Below are 19,948 nucleotides of genomic sequence, written 5' to 3'. Positions count from 1 at the left end.
TCAGGACTCTCTCCAATCTGTCCTCATCTTTCTTAGAGAGCAGGGCGTAGAACTGAACAAAATACTTCAGCTCAGGCCTCACCACTACAGAGCTGAGTGGAACAGATACTCCCGTTAATAAACACAGAAGGATATTTGCCTTTTTCACAACTGCATCAAATTGTTGACTCATATTCAATTTGTGATCCAACATAACTGCCAGATCGTTTTCAGCAGTACTAATGCCTAGCGAGTTTATTCCCCATTTTGTATAAAATAGTTAAATATAGCCTGCTGTGTCACAACACCAAAAAGAAGGGGTTTTCTTTCCAAAATGTCCAGAACCAAAGTCTCAAAAAATTAGATTTATTCTTTTTCGGTTTCCACTTTAAGCCACTGTTATGGTGCAAGAATGACCTGAACATCAACTTTTACACCTGTAATCAATCTTACTTACGGGGCCTGTGTACGAGTGGTATATTCTTTGAATTCACTGTCATGTATAGTGAAGTAGGGCCTAAAATCACTGCAGTACTTCAAAGGTGAAATACAACTGTGGAACAGAAACATAGAAGGTTAAATAAGTATATACATAAAGATACAATATTTCACTAATAAATGTCAAATTTCTAGAGCTTCATTAGATGCTATTCAATATTCTTCTTAAATCAACAGAACTTGAACTGTAAGGATGCTCTATCATATTTACCTAACAAGTGCCAGAACAGTATCTGAAGATTCAGAAGGTGATGGTGCCATAACAACAACCGGTTCTCCTAATAACACTAGTTCCCAAAGCATCTGAATGTGAAAGAATACTGGACAGAAACATCTGCAAACAGATTTATAGAAAGAGCATATAAACACTTTCAATATACTTATCACCAGAATGAATACAAATTCCAGTTAAAAGGACAGAACTAGATAAAGGACGTTTAAAAACTATAGTAAACATTTTACCTGCTTTTCAAGTTATTAGAACAGTTTTCCCATAAATAAATATTCAATTACACCTCTACCTCGATATAATGCGACCCGATATAACACGAATTCGGATATAACGTGATAAAGCAGTGCTCCGGGGGGGCGGGACTGCGCACTCCAGTGGATCAAAGCAAGTTCAATATAACGTGGTTTCACCTATAACGCGGTAAGATTTTTTGGCTCCCGAGGGCAGCATTATATCGAGGTAGAGGTGTATATAGACCTTGCTACTTATTGTAGTTACTTTCAACCAGTGTTAGATGTACTTTCCTTAAGTCATCTTAATGCAAACAATGCCTTAACAACTATTTGCAAAGATGCTGCTAAAATTAGTTGGTTAACTAGAGAGTCATGCTTCATGAAGCTCCTATTGAATATTCACAAATCACACTCAGGCCAATACTACTGAAAAATAAGGCCAAATTCTTACCTGAAAAGATCCACTTCATGAACAGTAGGTAAAGCAATGGAGATTTGTGTGTCTTCCTGAAAGGCAGAAAATTAACTTTTTAGTCAGTATAAAACAATTTAAAGTATTGAATAAAAGTTGCCCTCAAATGTTTACAGACAATGGGCCAAAACTGAAAAGCAGGAAATGACTGTGTCACATCCATATTAGTTATTGACCTGTGCCAAGGATAAAGTAAATATCCATTAAGTTTGTTGCAATTGTCAAGTCTTAGCCCAGGGATGATACGAAACGTTTAAGACATTTCAGCCCATGAGATTTAGGAGAAAATATAAACCAGCGGGTTTATCATATCCATGGCTTCTGTGACCAAATATGGAACTTTTAGGGATTTGTCCCCTAAACAGTAATTTTTGAGTCAGCTCCCCAATAGCCAAATGCTGAGGAAGCTGCACTCCACCTGCCCGCATCCTGAAATCAATGTGAAGAAATCTGACTTATTTAAAGGAACCTTGCTCCAGAGCCTGCAGTTGCTTTTGAGTAGTTTCCAGGGGAAGTTTAAGGCAATGGTTAAAGCAACGATGGTTTTGTCTTTGAGCCTTAAATGGTTTTTCACTTGGTAACCTCTCTCTATGGGTGTCAACTGTAAAGGTATCAACTAAGCTGCTTGAACTAATAGCCCTCTGATGTTTTAGGGTTCAACCCAGACTAGTAAGGGGTTGTGACACCACCTGCCCAGCAACTCTGGGTGCCTTAAATGCTACACTGCTGTGGCTCTCAGCCTTGATGCCAACAACCAGCATACAAGCATCCAGATCACACCCTGATTTCCACTGCCTTGTTCTTTTTGAAAAGTAACCACGCCACTCTTCCAATCCAAAATGTTCCCAAAATCCTCTGCCAATTAGACAGTCTGCTGGGATTCCCAGAATTGTGAGTTACCGTGTTACTCCTCTTAGCCTGAGCAAATGAGAGTTTTGCTACTGCTAAGTTGCGTGGCAATTCCCTGACACACCAGCTTGTGTGCCTTGCCAGCAAACTCTTCAGGACTCTTCCTGTCCAAACCTTGCCTTACAGGTAACAAATAGTGAACAGCCCTCTCCTGGAACACTCACAGAAGTAATTAAATTAATTGTTCCTTTAAAGAGAAAATACACTGCAGCTCATTAATTTAACCAGGGTTTGACAAACACTATTTCAATCACAGCACTGAATTGTTTTATAGCAAAAATAAAACAAGTTTAATAAACAAGAAGTCATAGGTTTAAGTCATACCAAGTATAAGGAGTAAAGATAGCAATGGTTACAAACAAAAGTAAAAGTATGCTTTTACGAGTACATAAGAACTGCCATACTAGGTCAAACCAAAGGTCTATCTAGCCCAGTATCCCGTCTTCCGACAGTGGCCAATGCCAGGTGCTTCAGAGGGAATGAACAGAACAGGTAATCAAGTGATCCATCCCCTGCTGCCCAGCCTCTGGCAAACAGGGGCTAGGGACACCATCCCTGCCCATTCTGGCTAATAGCCATTGATGGACCTATCCTCCATGAATTTATCCAGTTCTTTTTTGAACCCTGTAATAGTCTTGGCCTTCACAACATCCTCTGGCAAAGCGTTCCACAGGTTGACGGTGTAACGTAGGCAAGGATTATCATTTGCTTAAATATGTTTTTCGCCTATATTCAGTCTCAGTGACTTCAACCCTTTGGTTGAAGGACTCAGTGTTCTGTGACTTCAAGGGCTCTCTCCCCTTGAATCCCCCAAGTGATGGATAACTCAAATGACTTTTTTGCCCTTCTTATATCAGCTCAAAGTTTATTATCTCTGTTTCAAGAGCCAGGAAGGCTTCTTGCTATTCTTCCCCTTCCCCTGCTGATTTGTACGTAAACAGAGCTTCCATTGTTTTGATTCCACACTGCTTAATTTTCACTGGAGACAGGTAGATAGTTGCCTTCCCTCCTGTTTCTCCCTTTGTTTGGTCACAGACTTTAAAGCACAATATCAGTTAGTATCCACAGTTCCTCAGTGTTATACATACATCCCACAATGATATTAATCATCAGTGTGTCACAGACTTTCATAGAAGACCTTACTCGCTACACTTTGTATACAGTGTTACCGTATTATAAATCAGTTGATCAACTGCTTACCATTTGATGCTCTGACAATAAACCTTTTAAATATATTATTTGAAGAGTAAGCCCACACCAAGCTTCTCTTTCCTGCTTGCAGGTAGAGCCATGCTGTCTTCTCCCCTACTTGTTAGATTGATAGTTTTGTTTACTTTAGATGTAAATGTGCCTTCATTGTATCTGCCTGACAACCAGGCTGATCATAGAAGCAAATACATATTCCTTTGTCTAAGGCAGACTGAGCTTATGCACTGCTTGCCAAACACATTAAGAAGATAATTCTAGCACATATTTATAACTCTCTGTACACACCCCTACATACATCACACAAGAATATTAATGATCAGTGAGTTATTAATCTTCCAGTAATGAGAATAAAGGAGACCTCTGCTTTTTAAGCAGGCAGGCAGAGGTATGGTGTGAACCGCTTTCTCTTGGGACGCTCACTAGAGATACCACAGTGCTAACCTGGGGGAGCCTTTCTGCAGCCACATCAGAACTACTTCTGGGGTCAGCCCAGTGTGCCATACGGGGCAGACCGTTCTGCCTTCTCCTTGACATTTTGTGTAGCTCTGTCAGGAGAGAGCACCAGCCCAGGAGAACCTGAATGCCTGATCTGGCACCTTTCCACCAGCAAAACCCCTACTGCTTTCAAACAGACTATCACACAGGAGGGAGGTGGTGGAATCTCCTTCCTTAGAGGTTTTTAAGGTCAGGCTTGACAAAGCCCTGGCTGGGATGATTTAGTTGGGGATTGGTCCTGCTTTGAGCAGGGGGTTGGACTAGATGACCTCCTGAGGTCCCTTCCAACCCTGATATTCTATGATTCTATATTACATGCCACCTTTTAGGTATCTATCAGGACTCAGATGTAATGAGTATGTCAGGCCTGACAGGAGATGCTGACACAGAGTAGTGAACCACCAATGGGCCTCTGTATCATAAACCCCTTGATCAAAAAAGGGGCCGCTGGCAGGATATTTTCTGTAAGGAGTTTTCAACCTTGGAACTTGCTCCTTGGTCTAAGAGAGCCTGCACTTGATTGCCATCAGAGCACAATTAGAGAAGGGGCACAGGAAGAAAATATACTCCTGACTTTTTATGGAGGGGTTTAAAGTAGTAGAATTACAGATGATTTTGTTGGCATTGAATTCCCAAACTGTTAGATAAGTAGCCATATTCAATGTTTTGTTTTGCTTAATGCAATTGCCATAAGCACCTAGAATTGGGAAAGGGTTATCTAATTTATTAATTAATAAATAATAATACCTATCTTTTGTACAGTGCTTATCAGCAGCAGATCGCAAAATGCTTCACAATCTTTAGCGTATTTACCCTCACAACACTCCCGTAAAGTAGGGAAGTATTATTAGTTCCAATTTTTACAGATAGGGATCTGAGGCACAGAGAGGCTAACTGACTTGCCCAAGGTCACACAGGAAGTCTCTGGCAGAGCAGAGAACTGAATCCAGGTCTCTCAAATCCCAGGCTAGTGCCCTAACCATTAGCCCATCCACAACAAATTCCATGACTCCTCTGTGACCTTTTACAAATTGGTACCTACTAATTTGATTTTACCACTGTGACAAAACCACCACTCCCTTTATAAGCCACTGAAAATGAAAATAGTATATAGGGAAAGTGTCCTGACTTCTTGGTTTATGGCACTGTCACGGAGTCACAGGATCTGGTCTATGTCTAGGAGCTGGTTATCAGTCTCCTAGGAGTGACTCCTTGGTGTGCCAGATCCCAAGGGCCCACACAGTTCCATATGGGCAGGCCTGTGGCCTCTAAGAGTGGGCCTTCAGCACCAGCATCCCCATCTCTCACTCATGGCTCACTGCAGCAAATCCAGCCAAACCAGTCTTGCAGGAGGCTTGTACTGTGCCTCTTCAGAGCGTCACGCTCTCAATGCGACAGTCAGCCTTTTTAAAAGGAGGTAACCATTTATTCGTTACCTGGCACACAGCATCGCAATCCTTAGGTTAGCACAGAGAAATGAAGGTTGAAGTAGTTCATTCTGGTTAGCCCAGAGTCCCAGCCACACTGTAGTGAACCCCTTGTTCAGGTGCTGTTTCTCTCTCACAGTCTGACTTCCTTTGCCAGTTTCCAGGTGAGAGCCCAGATTCATTCTAGAAGCCAACCCTTTATCCCCTAACCTTACACATCCAAGTCCCTTGTTCTCGAACTGGGGTCTGTGCCCAGCTTCCCTGCTGAGAGTCAGGGAAATCCATCTCTCTCTCCGTCATTGGTTGCTAGGTGTCAATGTCCTGGTGACTGGATTTTCCATTGTCTTCTTGAATTTTCCACTGATATGGAGTTGGCCTTGGCCAGTCCTTTTTAAATGACCCATTCAGGCTCCAGACAGCTCGGTGACATACCTCCACCTCTAAGCCTGCCCTGAGAGCAGACTTAGTCCTCCCCACCTTCAGGGGAAACTGAGGCTTACATAGGACTCACAAAAATACTACAGAAAATTCCCTTTTCATCACAGGCCCACTCTAAAATTGTTGCATAACCCACCCAGAAACTATTTGTATAGACATTTCTCAAACTATTCAATAACTATTCAGGCAAACAATGCTTCATGGAAACATCTCTTAAGCCACCATATCACATTTGAGCAATATGTTCTCTCAGGTACAGCTGCCTTTTTGCTAGGCCCCGGCACCACAAAATTAAATGGCCTGTGTGGCTATGCAACCCCGAGCATGAGATGTGAAACACAGTGTCAAAAGCCTTTAAGGAAAACAGACTTGTTGAGCTCCTTCAGATAGGTTTCTTCAAGGTGCACAATACATAAGAGCATAAAAAAAATCAGGGGACTGCAGTGAAAGGATGGTCTGCAAAGATATTGAAGGGGACATACTAAAGCATTCCATCGTGCTTCTCACAGGGAACACATTACACTGTGCTCCAATATCAGCATCAACTTTCAATTTGCTGTCCAGATGCAAGTCAATGTGTTTAGCCTTCAGTAACTTGGGGCCTAACTATAATCAATAGTGCCTCTTTTTGTGTGACAGCATAGTATTATTGATTTTTCATCATTTATTTTAATAAGATTGTTTCTACATGTACCCCTTTTAGAAAACAAAAATAAATAATTTAGAATGGACAGTGCTTTAAGATCAAACTCATTAAAATTTGTACAGACAAAGAAGCCATCTCAAACTGCTTTCACTTACTCATCCAAAAAAGGAAGAAAACGGATATGTTGCGTATATCAGCATTAAAATACTATAATTCACACACCTAGAATACACCAAGATAGTAATAATTTAATAATAATTTAAAACTGAAAGATACAGATTTCAGTGGTCTGTACTATAGCAATATCTGATATCTACCTGGTGTGTGAACTGTACTATGTGGGTTGTTCCAGGCTTGTCATGACATGTTGGAATCCGCACCTTAGGAGGAAAAAAAAGTAATTAGCCTTCCTTATATCCAACTAATTTAAGCTTAGAATACCAAGTATGAGACAACATTTTAGGCAGTGCTCAGAGCACTGCCTATTATTAAGGTTGCCTGACATTTCCCATTACAAGACCCTGTTTTCAGTTTCTTATAACTTTGTCAAATTTTAACTATTTGGGCTGAAGTTTTCCATGCAGGCTGTCTGCCTCAGGCTGAACTTTTCGGAAAATAATAAATAAGTGGGTACTACTTCAAAGAGTGATAATTAACTCCCCCTGACAATATTGAAAATCTAGCTAGAGAGCACAGCTACAAGAACTATATTTATGTTAAAGAATCCTACACAATATTACATGACTAAACATTTTTAAAAATAAGAGTATGATTGGTTTGTTTTACCAGAGGCAAACTGAAAGTTTCATTTTAATAGAAAAAATCCTAATGAAAACAGAGAGCTCAGAACCTGTGGCATTTTAGAAGTTAGGAAAGAAATATCCTACATAGGTTTTACGCTTCTCAGTTTAAAATGGTAGTTACCATTGAGAATGTGTCTCTCAAAACCTCAGACTTCTTTGTAACTATTGGTTGAAACCAAAACAAATTGAAAAATGTTTATGTAGTTCCTGACCTCACAACCTGCAGCTGTTAGTATTGCAACCCTAAATCATATCTCATCGGAAACCAGTGGTGTGGAGGCTCAGGAGTGCAGACTGAAACAGAGCTAGTAATTGCCTAAGCATAGTGGTAGTGGTGGTGGTGGGGGAGCCATGATACAGCTGAAAGTACCAGTAGCAGCCTCCCACACTTTCCAAGTAACTACATGCCAAAAAATAAAGCCATTATAAAAGAGCATTCTGTTTTCTTTTATCTGAGAATTAAATATTCAGAATTTAGAAAAACAGAAGATACCCCAAAATAAGGCAGATCCAATTCTTGCCAATTAGAAGTTATAATAAAAACAGAACACTGCTTTATTAGTAAGAACAGTTTATTTTTTCAGAATTGTCTCTCACAGATCTCCATCTTTGGGAATGCACAGGCCTCTGGCCACAGGCCTGGAACCATTTGCTAACAGCAACTCTGCAGTCACAAACTCTGCATGCATGAAATCCATTCAAGGCTATGAAGGAATGTGGCTCCCAAATGCTTCAGTTCCTATCCCCATCCAACCACTGCAGTTGCTATGGTTTAGTTTAGTGTGTACTAGCTTAAGCTTTTTTAATTGTTTTTTTAATTGTTTTGTATTCAATATTAGGGGTAGGGATAGTTTTTAAGTTGCTTAATTTCTTGGACTGCCAGGCCCCATATATTGACTGATTTGCAGATTTGTAAAATATTGTAAAACTATTAGGACAAGCCAGATTTTCCTCCAGTTTCCATCAGTGTATCTCCACTGACTTGAATGGTGTTATATTCATATAGTAGAAAATTTAGCCCTAAATATTTTAAAGTTTTCTCCAATGTGCCAGTATATTTTGGCACGTCAATGAAATCACTATGAAAACCTCTTGGAAAGTATATTCTGGAGGAAAGGTGTTGAAACAGCAATTAGCTAGCTGCTGAGGACTGGAAATTTGTTTTTGAAACATTTGTTTTGAACCTCTATGTAAAATATTAGTGATTAAAATTATAAATATCTATTTTAATATGTTTTCAAAGGGCTCCAGGACATTTACTCTGAATCCTCCCAATCTTAACTATGAAAACAAGGCAGAATACACTTAATATATACAGTCAATGGGGGAGGGGGAAACCCGGTAAAAAGCCATTCATTTACCTTCATTATAATGCCCATAATAGGCAAATTTAGTGTTTTCCCTGGGACTGGTGGTGGCCAATGATCAACATCACTACAAACTGAAAAACAGAGTCAAATAGGTACAGTATGCTGTATATCTAGTTATATATATCCCATACTCCTAGAAATTCAAATTACTTGTACACATACTGAACAATTTAAGTCTTAAATTAACATTTGTCCCCAACAGCATCACTCCCCTGAGAACTTTTCACTTAGTCATCTACTTTGTATGCCTCACATTCTGAACACATCTTATTGCATACCATAGACAAGTTCAATGGTGCATGTTATTCTAATATAAGGTATTGTAAATTATTCATTGGTCCAATAAGAAGGTATCACTTTGTCTTCTTTTCCTTTTATTTATATTACAGTAGCAGCCAGAGGCCACAATTAGGATCAGGACTCCATTGTATTAGGTAAGTACAACTACATAGCAAGAGAAAGTAAAAGGAACACATGGTTATACAGATTAGCCATGAGCACAGTTTGCAACTAAATTTTTTAAAGATAAACAATAAATATTAGCGATATGTCAATGATAAACCCATGTGGCTAGAAAGCTTACAGGTTTTCTAGAATTTGTAGTTGTGAATACTGTTCACTAGTTCAGCAGGTGCGAGCTTTAAGCACAGAAGAAAAAGTTGGTTTTTGGTCAAAGATTGGGATACAATACAGTAAAACCCTGCTGATATGCACTCCAGTAAATTGCAAATCCCCACTGAAAGTTGATTCCAAAATTGCTGTTCACTGAAGCACAAAGCAGCAAGACACTGCTCAGGGCAGAACCAGCCTGGGCAAAAAGGAGAACGTATCTCACATCTGGACCATTTATGGCATTTAGTGAAGCTCTGAGATAGTGATGAGTCACTTATTATTGGTAGTCTCCTATTGCTGTTGCTTCTGGGAGATGGAGGCAAACCCAGATTCTTAGTGTCCCCATATCAGTAGCTCCAGAAGTTCAGAGGATCCAATGGGAATAAGGAAGCTATTAAAATGCCACTGCCTCCTCCACCTACTCTCCCCTTCTCATCAGCAAAAGCTCGAGAGCCATTATACCTTTCTCTGTGACAGTGAATCCAAATTGCAAGGAGAGCAAATTACGGAGGCTGCCAACTACCTGTGTTGAGCAGGTGGTCCCCAGACGGAGAGGACAGATTTCTGGCTCTTCAATGGGGAGCATTGTGATACCCTTGGAAGGAGTCAGGTTCTACCATATTATAATCTTCTAGATAATAAGTCTTCAACCCAATTTTTAAGAGTTTAACTAACAGCCCACCCAGATGGAAAATACATGCAAGCTACAATCTTTTTTTCCTGTTATTAACAAGCTAGAAAATGCCATCAGTATTTAGCTTATTTATTGCATGGAATTTCTGTAATCTTTTATGAGCTTTTCCAAACCAATAAAATAGTATTAACTAACCTGCTTCCAGGAAAGGTTCGTTCTTTACAAAATATTCTGGTGCTATATGCCTAAGCACAGTGTGGAAAAGATGGATATAAGGTAGTTTGCTGATGAGAACCAAGGACTGGAATAAAGAAAGCAAGATTAAATAATTTTAATTGAGTCCCTCCGAAAAGTAGTAATATGCATTTTTACAAAAAAAAACCAAAAACAAACCCCGATCATTTAGCAACAAGTCATGTGTAACTACAAGTAACGACAAACAGATCTATAAATGCCAGCAGCTACCAATTTATTGTTTCAATATAGCGTAGTTTGGCTTTGAAAAACAAATGGCATGGTGTGATTGTGTGCAATACAAAGGCTTCTGTGTTAAGCTTGCTCAGTTTACTATAATTAAACAGGTGGCTTTAATAACAGCCTAACCTGCAGCTCAACCAGGAAACTTAAAGACAAACTGAGTTCTTTCTGGCTTGTGCATCGTCACCAGTAATTTATACTCTGCAAGTCAAATTCTGCCCTCAGTTATATTTATGCAAGCTTCTAGTGAGAGTAAAGTTTAGCCCTACAATTGGAATTTGGTTAACAATTCTGTTGATTAGATAAAAGCCAGAATAAAATTCAGCTAATTCTGCTGTAGTTTTGTTGGATTTGCAGGGCTAACAAGAGTGAAAAGTAGTTAAAATTATTTGTCACTGAAGTACACAAATATTACTTCAGACACAGAAGATGTGTTGAGTAAGGAGTTTTAAAAAATAAACAAAAATTTGAGCATTTTTCAGAGTAGAGCCACAACAGCACTGGTTCACACATACACACCTTTCCATCTTTCAGATATGGAAACCTATAAAAGGTCTAGATCAGAACCAATAATGGGAAGGGAGTGGATCACCAGCTAAGAGATGTAAATATAAGAAGAAACTTAGAAAAGACTGAATTCAACAACAGAGTTGATGTTCTTCCTCCTATTAAAATGAGTACTATTTAAAGCTTGGCCCACACTATAGCTTGAAAATGTGTTATAACAGTTCCAAAGCCACTAAGCACAGTTTTCTCAGAACAGTATTCTCCAACCATTTACTAACATGGTTACTTAATTTCACCAGTGTGGACAGGAATTTTATTTATAAAATTTCTATAAACCACATAGTCTGAGTAACTTTCTAGTATGGCTTCTTCACATTATAATATTGAGCTGATGAACATTACAAGTGTTTTCACCCTCAGTAATCAGAGTATCAGGAATCTATTTCTCTGATCCTATAAACTAAAATGTACAAAAACCAAACTCGCTATTGGAGTTTTTCTTCCATTTGATGGACTACTCTTTCTAAAAGGTACTGTGGACACAATTATTTTGGAGATATACATGCAGACTATATAAAATAATGACTTATGAATAACATTTATAGTGAGAAGAATACAATGAATGCCCTACAATTTTTTTTGCAGCTATAGTTCAATGGTAGGTAAGTGATATTTCATTTCTTGAGCACCAATATGCTCAGAACTGTAAAGAAAAGCATGAGACACACTGCTTCTGCCTTACTGAGCTTCAAGTCTAATGGCCTCAAGAATTGATGTTGTACATGTTTTTCTAGTAAGACATTTCATTACCTTCTGGAAGTAGCCTCTTTTTAATGTTTTGTCCCGAACTTGTCTAAAATATACATAGCCATAGTAATATGCAGGGTCCTTCTGTTAAAAAAAAAAAAAAAATCAATAATTTGAAAGTAAAGACTGTTCCCTATTTTTGAACATTCTATGTGTTATTTAAAACATCATGTTTTCTTACATACTCTAAATTTGATATCTATGGTAACGTGAAAGGATAATTTGCTTCACCCTCTTTACAGGAACTAAAAATTCTACAACTGCTTGAACAAAAAAGCTCAAGATGGACTTATTGTAGCACTAGCTGGACTTATTGTTTGTTCAATGTGCTTGCTGTTTCTATTCTCCCTGTACCCATGTCCCCCTGAAATTTTCTGCAACCAGACTTAGTTTCCCCTGGAAAACACTATCAGAAAGTCAAATATAATGCTATAAATTATCTCATCAACAGTTTGGCATGGATTATCAGTAAGAAAAAAAACATGTCAATACTGAAATTTGTAAAAAAAAAAAAAAGAGAGCTATGCTACATAGTGTAAGGTTTAACGGTGAACTGAAGAGCTTCTACTGGACTAAGAAAAAATTGTTTAAAAATTGTCACGACAATACAGATTATGTTAAACAACCAACAGGCATACACCATATACTTAGATTACAGTTCATATGTTACAACTAAGGCTACGATTTAGTCACAGAGTTCACAGATTCTATGACTTTACCGGACCTCTGTGACTTCTAGGGCTCCAGGAGAAGGAGGTGGAACTGTGTGCGCCTACCCTACAACTGGAGCTGGCTGGAATCAGGACCCTGCAGCAACAGTCCGGCTGCTTCCACTGGGGGTCGCAGCCAGGGCCGGGGCCACGTGCCCCTGCCCGGTGGCTAGACCAGGGGCCATGCACCCTACTGGTGGCTTCCCAGGGCCGTGTGCCCCCATCCCCACCGTGGCTTGGCAGGGCTGCGCACCCCTGTCCCATAGCTGCTGCCAGCTCTGGAGAGGGGGCTTTGTACCCCCCCGTGGCTGCACCCCCGCTGCAGCCCCTAGAACCGGGGGGGAAGGAGGAGGAGGGACCACGGGATGGCGCCTGTCAATCTCTCCCCCTCCCCCCCCATGGGACTCCATTCCCCCCCCCCTACCTACCCCCCCCCCCCCCCCCAAGTTATTTTTAGTAAAGTAAGGGACAGGTCACAGGCTCCGTTAATTTTTGTTTATTGCCCGTGACCTGTTTGTGACTTTTACTAAAAATAACCGTGATAAAATCTTAGCCTTAGTTAAAACCTGTCTCTGACAAATAAGGAATCCTTCGCTCTAGGCTCACTGTGGACATTTTCATTAAGTATTCAAGATGTTTTTCCTTTCCTTTTCATATTTTAGTAATTTAAATCTTGGTCTCCTGATTTTGGTTTGTATTGAAATCATATGACTATGAACTAATGTTTAAAAGCACACGTTAAAAAGTTAATCTAAAACATTCCCAAAGCATTAAGAAAAAGAATGCACAGACTTAAAACAAACCTATTTTAGCACAAAGTATTTAAACCATTTCCATCCACCCTAAACCCAAGAATTCACAACCTTTTCCACCTATATTTATTAATTAAGGCTTGAGTTCAGGGTTCTGTATTTTCCCAGAAGTAGATGAAGATAATTAGTTTTGTAAAGGAATTCAGAAAGTGCAGCTTTGATTTAGGCGATGCCATCAATAGCTGAAAGAAAAACAGAACTCTGAATTCAGATCTTAGAAAGTAAAAAGTATTTTTATTTTTCATTAAGAAACCAAATCAATTATTTATTCAGGATCATGGATCTGACTACTTTCTATCTTTAGTTTTCAGGGCAACCCATGGAGTGGATCTGGTCATCGGTGGAAATTCCCTGTACCACACCACTTATCTAGCGATAAATAGCATATATACAGAAAAAGTACTTAATAAAGGTGATAACTACTAGAACAGTTTACAATTCAAATACCATCTGGTAATATCATGTAACAAAAGAAGGAAATTTATGAATATTTCTCTTTGAAAATGTTTCTTAATCAACTTCTCTAAATTAAATTTGGTCATTATGACACCAACACCAAAAATTCAGATCAGAGTTAGGGTACCTGTGCTAAATTTTAAGTGTACTTCTGAACTTTCTGTTTTTAAATTAGGATATATTTCCTTTAGTGCATTTCCAACCTTTAAGGAAACTGGCAAGTCTCTGTCCAGCTGGTCCAGCATACATTGCAGTGAGAGCCTCCTACTAGAAGATTGTCGGAATCTAAAACAAAACTGTGTGTCTCCAAGACAACCTATGCCAAAACAAAAACAGGAAAAAAAAGGAGGCAATAATGGTATCTTGATTTTAACAGACTTTAATTGAGGGCTTGTCTACACAGGGATGATACATCAGAGTAACTTCAGTTTGTTTGCCTTACAGTGCTTTGAGTCCACATGCAACTTTTTTTTTTTAAAAGTGAACTATTTGGTGTTTTGGGCCACAGAAAATAATCCTCCTTGCAAGATACCCTCTCCAGCTGTCCATAACATTCAGAAAGTCTCCCTGCCACCTGCTCCCACCCCTTCGTCCAGGGTTTCTTTCCTTGCTCTTACAGACGTTGTGCAATATATGCCAAGCACTTATCACACAAGACACATAATGATGAAAAACATTCAGCCTTGATGGAAAGCACCATCACCTTCCTTTCAGTCTTCCAAATGCATGCTCAACTGTTATTCTGCAACTACTCAGGGTATAGTTAAATCACTCCTTTCTCTTATTCAAGTGTCCAGTAAAAGCTCCATAAGCCAGGGAAGCAAAGAGTATGGCTTGGTCTCCCAAAATGACAGGAGAAATCCTAACTCCTTTAGTGACCATAGTGGTTTGGGGAGCAAAAATTCCCTTGTTCATTCCAGCAAGTAGACCTGAATTTCTAATTCATTGTCACGCGGCCTGATTCATGGCATAGAGGGGATAGAATGTAAGGCCTGATAGACTGTGGCTCTTGATTCAGCTGCAAGCTAACAACCGCCTTCAAAATTTGTTCTTATGTTGTATTAAGCTTTCCTGCTCAGATTTAAAGCCTAACAAAAAAAAAAAATCTTCAAGTTGTATAGCTTTTATTTTATTTGTTAATATAAACAATTTTCTAGGCTAACCTCTGGAATAGCATTTTCATCCAGGGAAGGACTCTCATGAGCTATATCTTTTTTCATACACGACCATTATTATAGGAACTCTAAAGTAAGTCACACTATCAGCAACAAACAATGGTTTCTCTCCTAAAATTAATCCAGTTTTATACACTATACTCCTAGAATAATTTAATCTATTCTTTCTAAAAGTATGTTAGTACTATTTTTGAGTTTAACGTTAGGTTTTATTCTTGATACATTATACTTTCCTGTGTGATTTTTAAGTGTTGGATAAATTTGCAACCATTCACATTTATAGTCATCTCAGGTGAGGGTAATACATTTCATGGTTCAGAATGTAAGCCAATTATATGCAGGACTCAGGAAAGAACTGCTCCTCTACCACAGGTATTAGAACAAAGAAAATATATTATCTCAGTTTTAGTCACAAGACAATAGGCAAAAATAAGGCTAAGCAAATTGTAAAAGTTACATAACCGCTAAAAACTTTTGGCAGAGCATATTAACAGCAAGCCTGTTTTTCCCACATCCTTCCTCTTAAAAATTACAGAATCTGAACTTTGCAGGGGGCCCAAGTTGCTAATTACAAGTCTTCAACTCCCTTTGGAAGTTGAGAAGGGAGAGGATAAGTGAAAGAAGAGTTCAGCAAGCAGGACCACACACAGTAATAGAGGCAAGGATTACAGAAACAGAAGACAGAGAGCCTAGCATGCTTTTATAACAATGAAATACAGACTTTTAACAAGTTAGAAGCATTTAATTATTTCAATCCAATATTCCCACCTCCTACTAACCTTAAATATTTAACCTCTGTGCCTCCGTTTCCCCAGCTGTATAACCCACCCATTTCATAGTTATATTGGGAGGTTTAGTCACTGTTTATAAAAAGCTTTCAGACCAACAGGTGGAAAGAAAAGCACACATTTCACAAGCTAACATTCCTAATATTTCACTTACACATAATAAACTGGGGTTCCTACAGATTAGCGCAGTACAAATAACTAGATTTTAATATTTTAAATTAGAGCTGTCAATTAATCAGTTAACTCACGCGATTAATTTTTTTTAATTGCAATTAATTTTTTTGAGTTACTCACAGTTTTAATTGCACTGTTAAACAATAGAATACCAATTGAAATGTATTAAATATTTTTGGATGTTCTTCTACAATTTCATATAGTATTCTGTGTTGTAATTGAAATCAAAGTGTATCTTGTTTATTACCAATATTTCAACTGTAAAAATGATAAAAGAAATAGTATTTTTCAATTCACCTCATATAAGTACTGTAGTGCAATCTCTGTTGTGAAAGTGCAACTTACAAATGTAGATTTTTTTTGTTACATAACTTCACTCAAAAACAAAACAATGTAAAACTTCAAAGCCTACAAGTCCACTCAGTCCTACTTCTTGTTCAGACAATCGCTAAGACAAACAAGTTCGTTTACTGTAGCAGGGTGCTGGTGCAAAAGCACCTAATTACCCCTGCTCAGCCAGCTCCAAATCAAGAGAAATAGATTGGGGCTGGTGAAACAGACCTGATGCCTGGCCTGGGGATTGGCTCCACCTGTGGGCCTGACAAGCCAGCAGTTATAAGGGCTGGGAGCCAGAAGAAAAGCCAGCCAGGGAAAGGTCAGTCTCCTAGCTGTGGGCTGACTGCAGGAAAAAAGGGATCTAACCCTGTAAGCCTTGTAAATAGCTCAACACTGGTGGTGGGAGAACTGTGTGTGTAAATAAAGCCACGGGTACTGCATAATTGGAAGCCTCTCTGCACTTTATTGGGACAGCCAGCAGGCTCTGAAGGAGGGGCGTGATAGAGAACCTGTCACATTTACTTTTACGGGAGATAATGCTGCCCACTTCTTATTTACAATGTCACCAGAAAGGGAGAACAGGCATTTGCATGGCACTTTTGTAGCTGGCACTGCAAGGTATTTACATGCCAGATATGCTAGACATTCATAGGCCTCTTCATGCTTCGGCCACCATTCCAGAGGACATGCTTCCATGTTGATGACGTTTGTTAAAAAAAATGCGTTAATTAAATTTGTGACTGAACTCCTTGGGGGAGAATTGTATGTCCCCTGTTCTATTTTACCTGCATTCTGCCACATATTTCATGTTATAGTAGTCTTGGATAATGACCCAACATGTTGTTCATTTTAAGTTGTTCACTGCAGATTTGACAAAATGCAAAGAAGGTACCAATGTGAGATTTCTAAAGATAGCTACAGCACTCGACCCAAGGTTTAAGAATCTGAAGTGCCTTCCATAATCTGAGAGGGACAAGGCGTGGAGCATGCTTTCAGATGTCTTAAAAGAGCATCACTCCGATGCGGAAACTACAGAACCTGAACAACCAAAAAAGAAAATGAACTTTCTGCTGGTGGCATCTGACTCAGATAATGAAAATGAACATGCGTCAGTCCACACTGCTTTGGATTATCGAGCAGAACCTGTCATCAGCATGGATGCATGTCCCTTGGAATGATGGTTGAAGCATGAAGGGATATATGAATCTTTAGCGCATCTGGCATGTAAATATCTTGCGACGCCAGCTATAAAAGTGCCATGCAAACGCCTGTTCTCACTTTCAGGTGACATTGTAAACAAGAAGCAGGCAGCATTATCTTCTGCAAATGTAAACAAACTTGTTTGTCTGAGCAATTGGCTGAACAAGAAGTAGGACTGAGTGGACTTGCAGGCTCTAAAATTTTACATTGTTTTATTTTTTAATGCAGATTTTTTTGGTACATAATTCTACATTTGTAAGTTCAACTTTCATGATAAAGAGACTGCACTAGAGTACTTGTATTAGGTGAATTGAAAAATACTATTTCTTTTGTTTTTATACAGTGCAAATACTTGTAATCAAAAATAAACAAAGTGAGCACTGTACACTTTGTGTTCTGTGTTGTAATTGAAATCAATATATTTGAAAATGTAGAAAACCATCCAAAAATATTTAAATAAATGGTATTCTATTGTTGTTTAACAGCGCAATTAATCGTGTGATTAATTTTTTTAATCGCTTGACAGCCCTATTTTAAATTAAGGTTAAACTGAATTTCCTGGGTTTGTAACGCTTGGGGGTGGGAATGGGGGTGGATAATCACAACATTCCTTGTAATACAGGTTTACCCTAAATTACTGATAAGTACTGTCAAACTTAACTCTGTCTTAGTATAGTTTGGTCTGGAAATAGAACACACACCGATTTCAGATGACAAAAGTAAAGGAAGCATTTACCTGAATTGGAATCTGGAAAAGACAAATAGCAAATACTGGTTTTCTGGAATGGAAAAAAAGCAACAGAGCAGTTTTATTTCCTGAAACACACAATTTTAAAGTGACATAATATGTAATGTACTGTATATATAATAGCTCTTACTCACCTCTTTATCTGTAAGTTTTGAATGCTGAGGATATATTACCTACCAAAAAAAAAAAAAAGTTATTTTGTTTGACAACAGAATGGATAACAGACTGTAATAAGTTCATCTTTTAAATAGTTGCTATGACGCAGTACTCACTGACTTGTCCACGTCTATCCTAGTTTCAGTACATGGTAGTGAAATCACATTTCACAACACTATCCTTTTTCCATCTGCTAGAGTTTGACTTTCACACTCCTCAAAATCAGTGCTCTTTCCTACTCAGATAGTCTTCATTATCACAGCTGCTAGTTATATCATAACTTGTCTTCTCAACCAGTCACTGTAAAAACCTTACTGGTGCAAAAAAATGTAAGCTTACTGTCTCTCCCCCACATCTGGAAAAAAAAAAAAGGTAGAAATTGACTGAATAAGAACTAGTTACAGTATGTTTGTTGAGAATCAGTGTTCACTCCAGGCTACAGCATCCCTTAACTAGATAGAGTTAACATAATTGCCACTGCAGCCACTTGAGGTGATAAAAAACAAAATTGTGTGCATAAAGCAACTGAAGAGAGACAAAATACAGACTTGGCTTTTGAAATAAACGCACAGCTTACTCCTCATATGCCTTTTCACCAATTTGACATCCTGTCTGTTGTTTTTTTGAAAGCCATCTGGATAAATAGGGCAGGTATGTTCCAAAGTTTAAAACACTTTGGATGGAATCATGGCCCCAATCAAGTCACTTTAATGGAGATCAAGATTTTACCCTTTAACTTAAAACTCATTGTATTTACAGAGATGAGTCAAATGTTACATCAGCAAGAGGGCAAAATATTTTATATTTAGACAGACCAGTACACTGAAAATTTATCTTGAGGTAATAAGAAGTACATACAAAAACTGCTTTAAAAGAAAGTTAAGTTTGCAAAGACTTCCCTTTCCTTCCTGGATCATATAGAGAACATAATTGCTTGCACGGCCCTCATCATGCTCATTACATTTACAGGTCTGCATTAAGATAATGACTGTAATCACATTTTATTCTTCAGGGCTTCAGTCAGTCACCTATAGTGATCAGGAAAGAATCCCCCCCCCGATGTACAGCCTTTCCTGTATGTATTCTGCGGGTGGGTTTTACCTTCCTTTGAAGCATTCCAAAATCAGCACTTTGAGGTGGTTCCAAGAATCCTCTTTATAGATGTCTGGCTGGTGAGTCTTGCTCACATGCTCAGGGTCATACAAATAGTCAAATACGGGGTCAGGAAGGAGTTCTTCCCCAGGTCAGATTGGCAGGGATCTCACAGGTTTTTTGCCTTCCTCTGTAGCATGACACATGGTTCATATACTGGGAACATACACTTAGTATCTCACCTAATCAATTCCTGCTACTGTAGGGGCCTCAGACATTGGTAGCACCTTAGTCTTTCTGGGTGAAATTTAATTGCCTGTGATATACGGGGGGTCAGACTAAATGATAGGATGGTTCCTTCTGGCCTTAAGTTCTATGAAACTATGAAAATCAGGAAGTATCATAATCAAGGTCAACCCTGCACTTTAATTTTACGGTCTTTAAGTACATAATTATGTACTAATTTTTCCACAAGGAAAGCTTGCCTCCATCCTAGGATGGCAGTATGAGACCTGGCTTAATAATAAGGGTTATAAACTTCATATCATTAATA

The 19,948-nt window shown here is 38.7% G+C and overlaps 1 protein-coding gene across 2 annotated transcripts in view; it reads right to left on the bottom strand.

Moving 5' to 3' along the window:
- DENND6A (DENN domain containing 6A) overlaps positions 1-19,006 on the bottom strand; it is a 34,224-nt gene extending 15,218 nt beyond the window's left edge. For both annotated transcript variants that reach the window (XM_024220950.3, XM_024220956.2), the window contains exons 1-10: positions 18,282-19,006; positions 18,136-18,178; positions 13,930-14,042; positions 11,752-11,832; positions 10,153-10,258; positions 8,703-8,782; positions 6,856-6,918; positions 1,394-1,449; positions 689-811; positions 437-532 (exon numbers count right to left, since the gene is read on the bottom strand). In XM_024220950.3, coding sequence (XP_024076718.2) covers positions 437-532; positions 689-811; positions 1,394-1,449; positions 6,856-6,918; positions 8,703-8,782; positions 10,153-10,258; positions 11,752-11,832; positions 13,930-13,971 — 647 coding nt within the window. In that variant the 5' untranslated portion in view covers positions 13,972-14,042; positions 18,136-18,178; positions 18,282-19,006. The remainder of the gene's footprint in view (positions 1-436; positions 533-688; positions 812-1,393; positions 1,450-6,855; positions 6,919-8,702; positions 8,783-10,152; positions 10,259-11,751; positions 11,833-13,929; positions 14,043-18,135; positions 18,179-18,281) is intronic.
- Positions 19,007-19,948: the final 942 nt, after the last annotated feature.

Source organism: Terrapene carolina, unplaced genomic scaffold (genome assembly GCF_002925995.2).
Source record: "Terrapene carolina triunguis isolate 2854851 unplaced genomic scaffold, T_m_triunguis-2.0 Scaffold89, whole genome shotgun sequence".
In the NCBI taxonomy this organism is placed as follows: Eukaryota; Metazoa; Chordata; order Testudines; family Emydidae; genus Terrapene; species Terrapene triunguis.
Note: the sequence above shows the minus strand (reverse complement) of the source record. Positions and strands in the feature narration are given on the sequence as shown.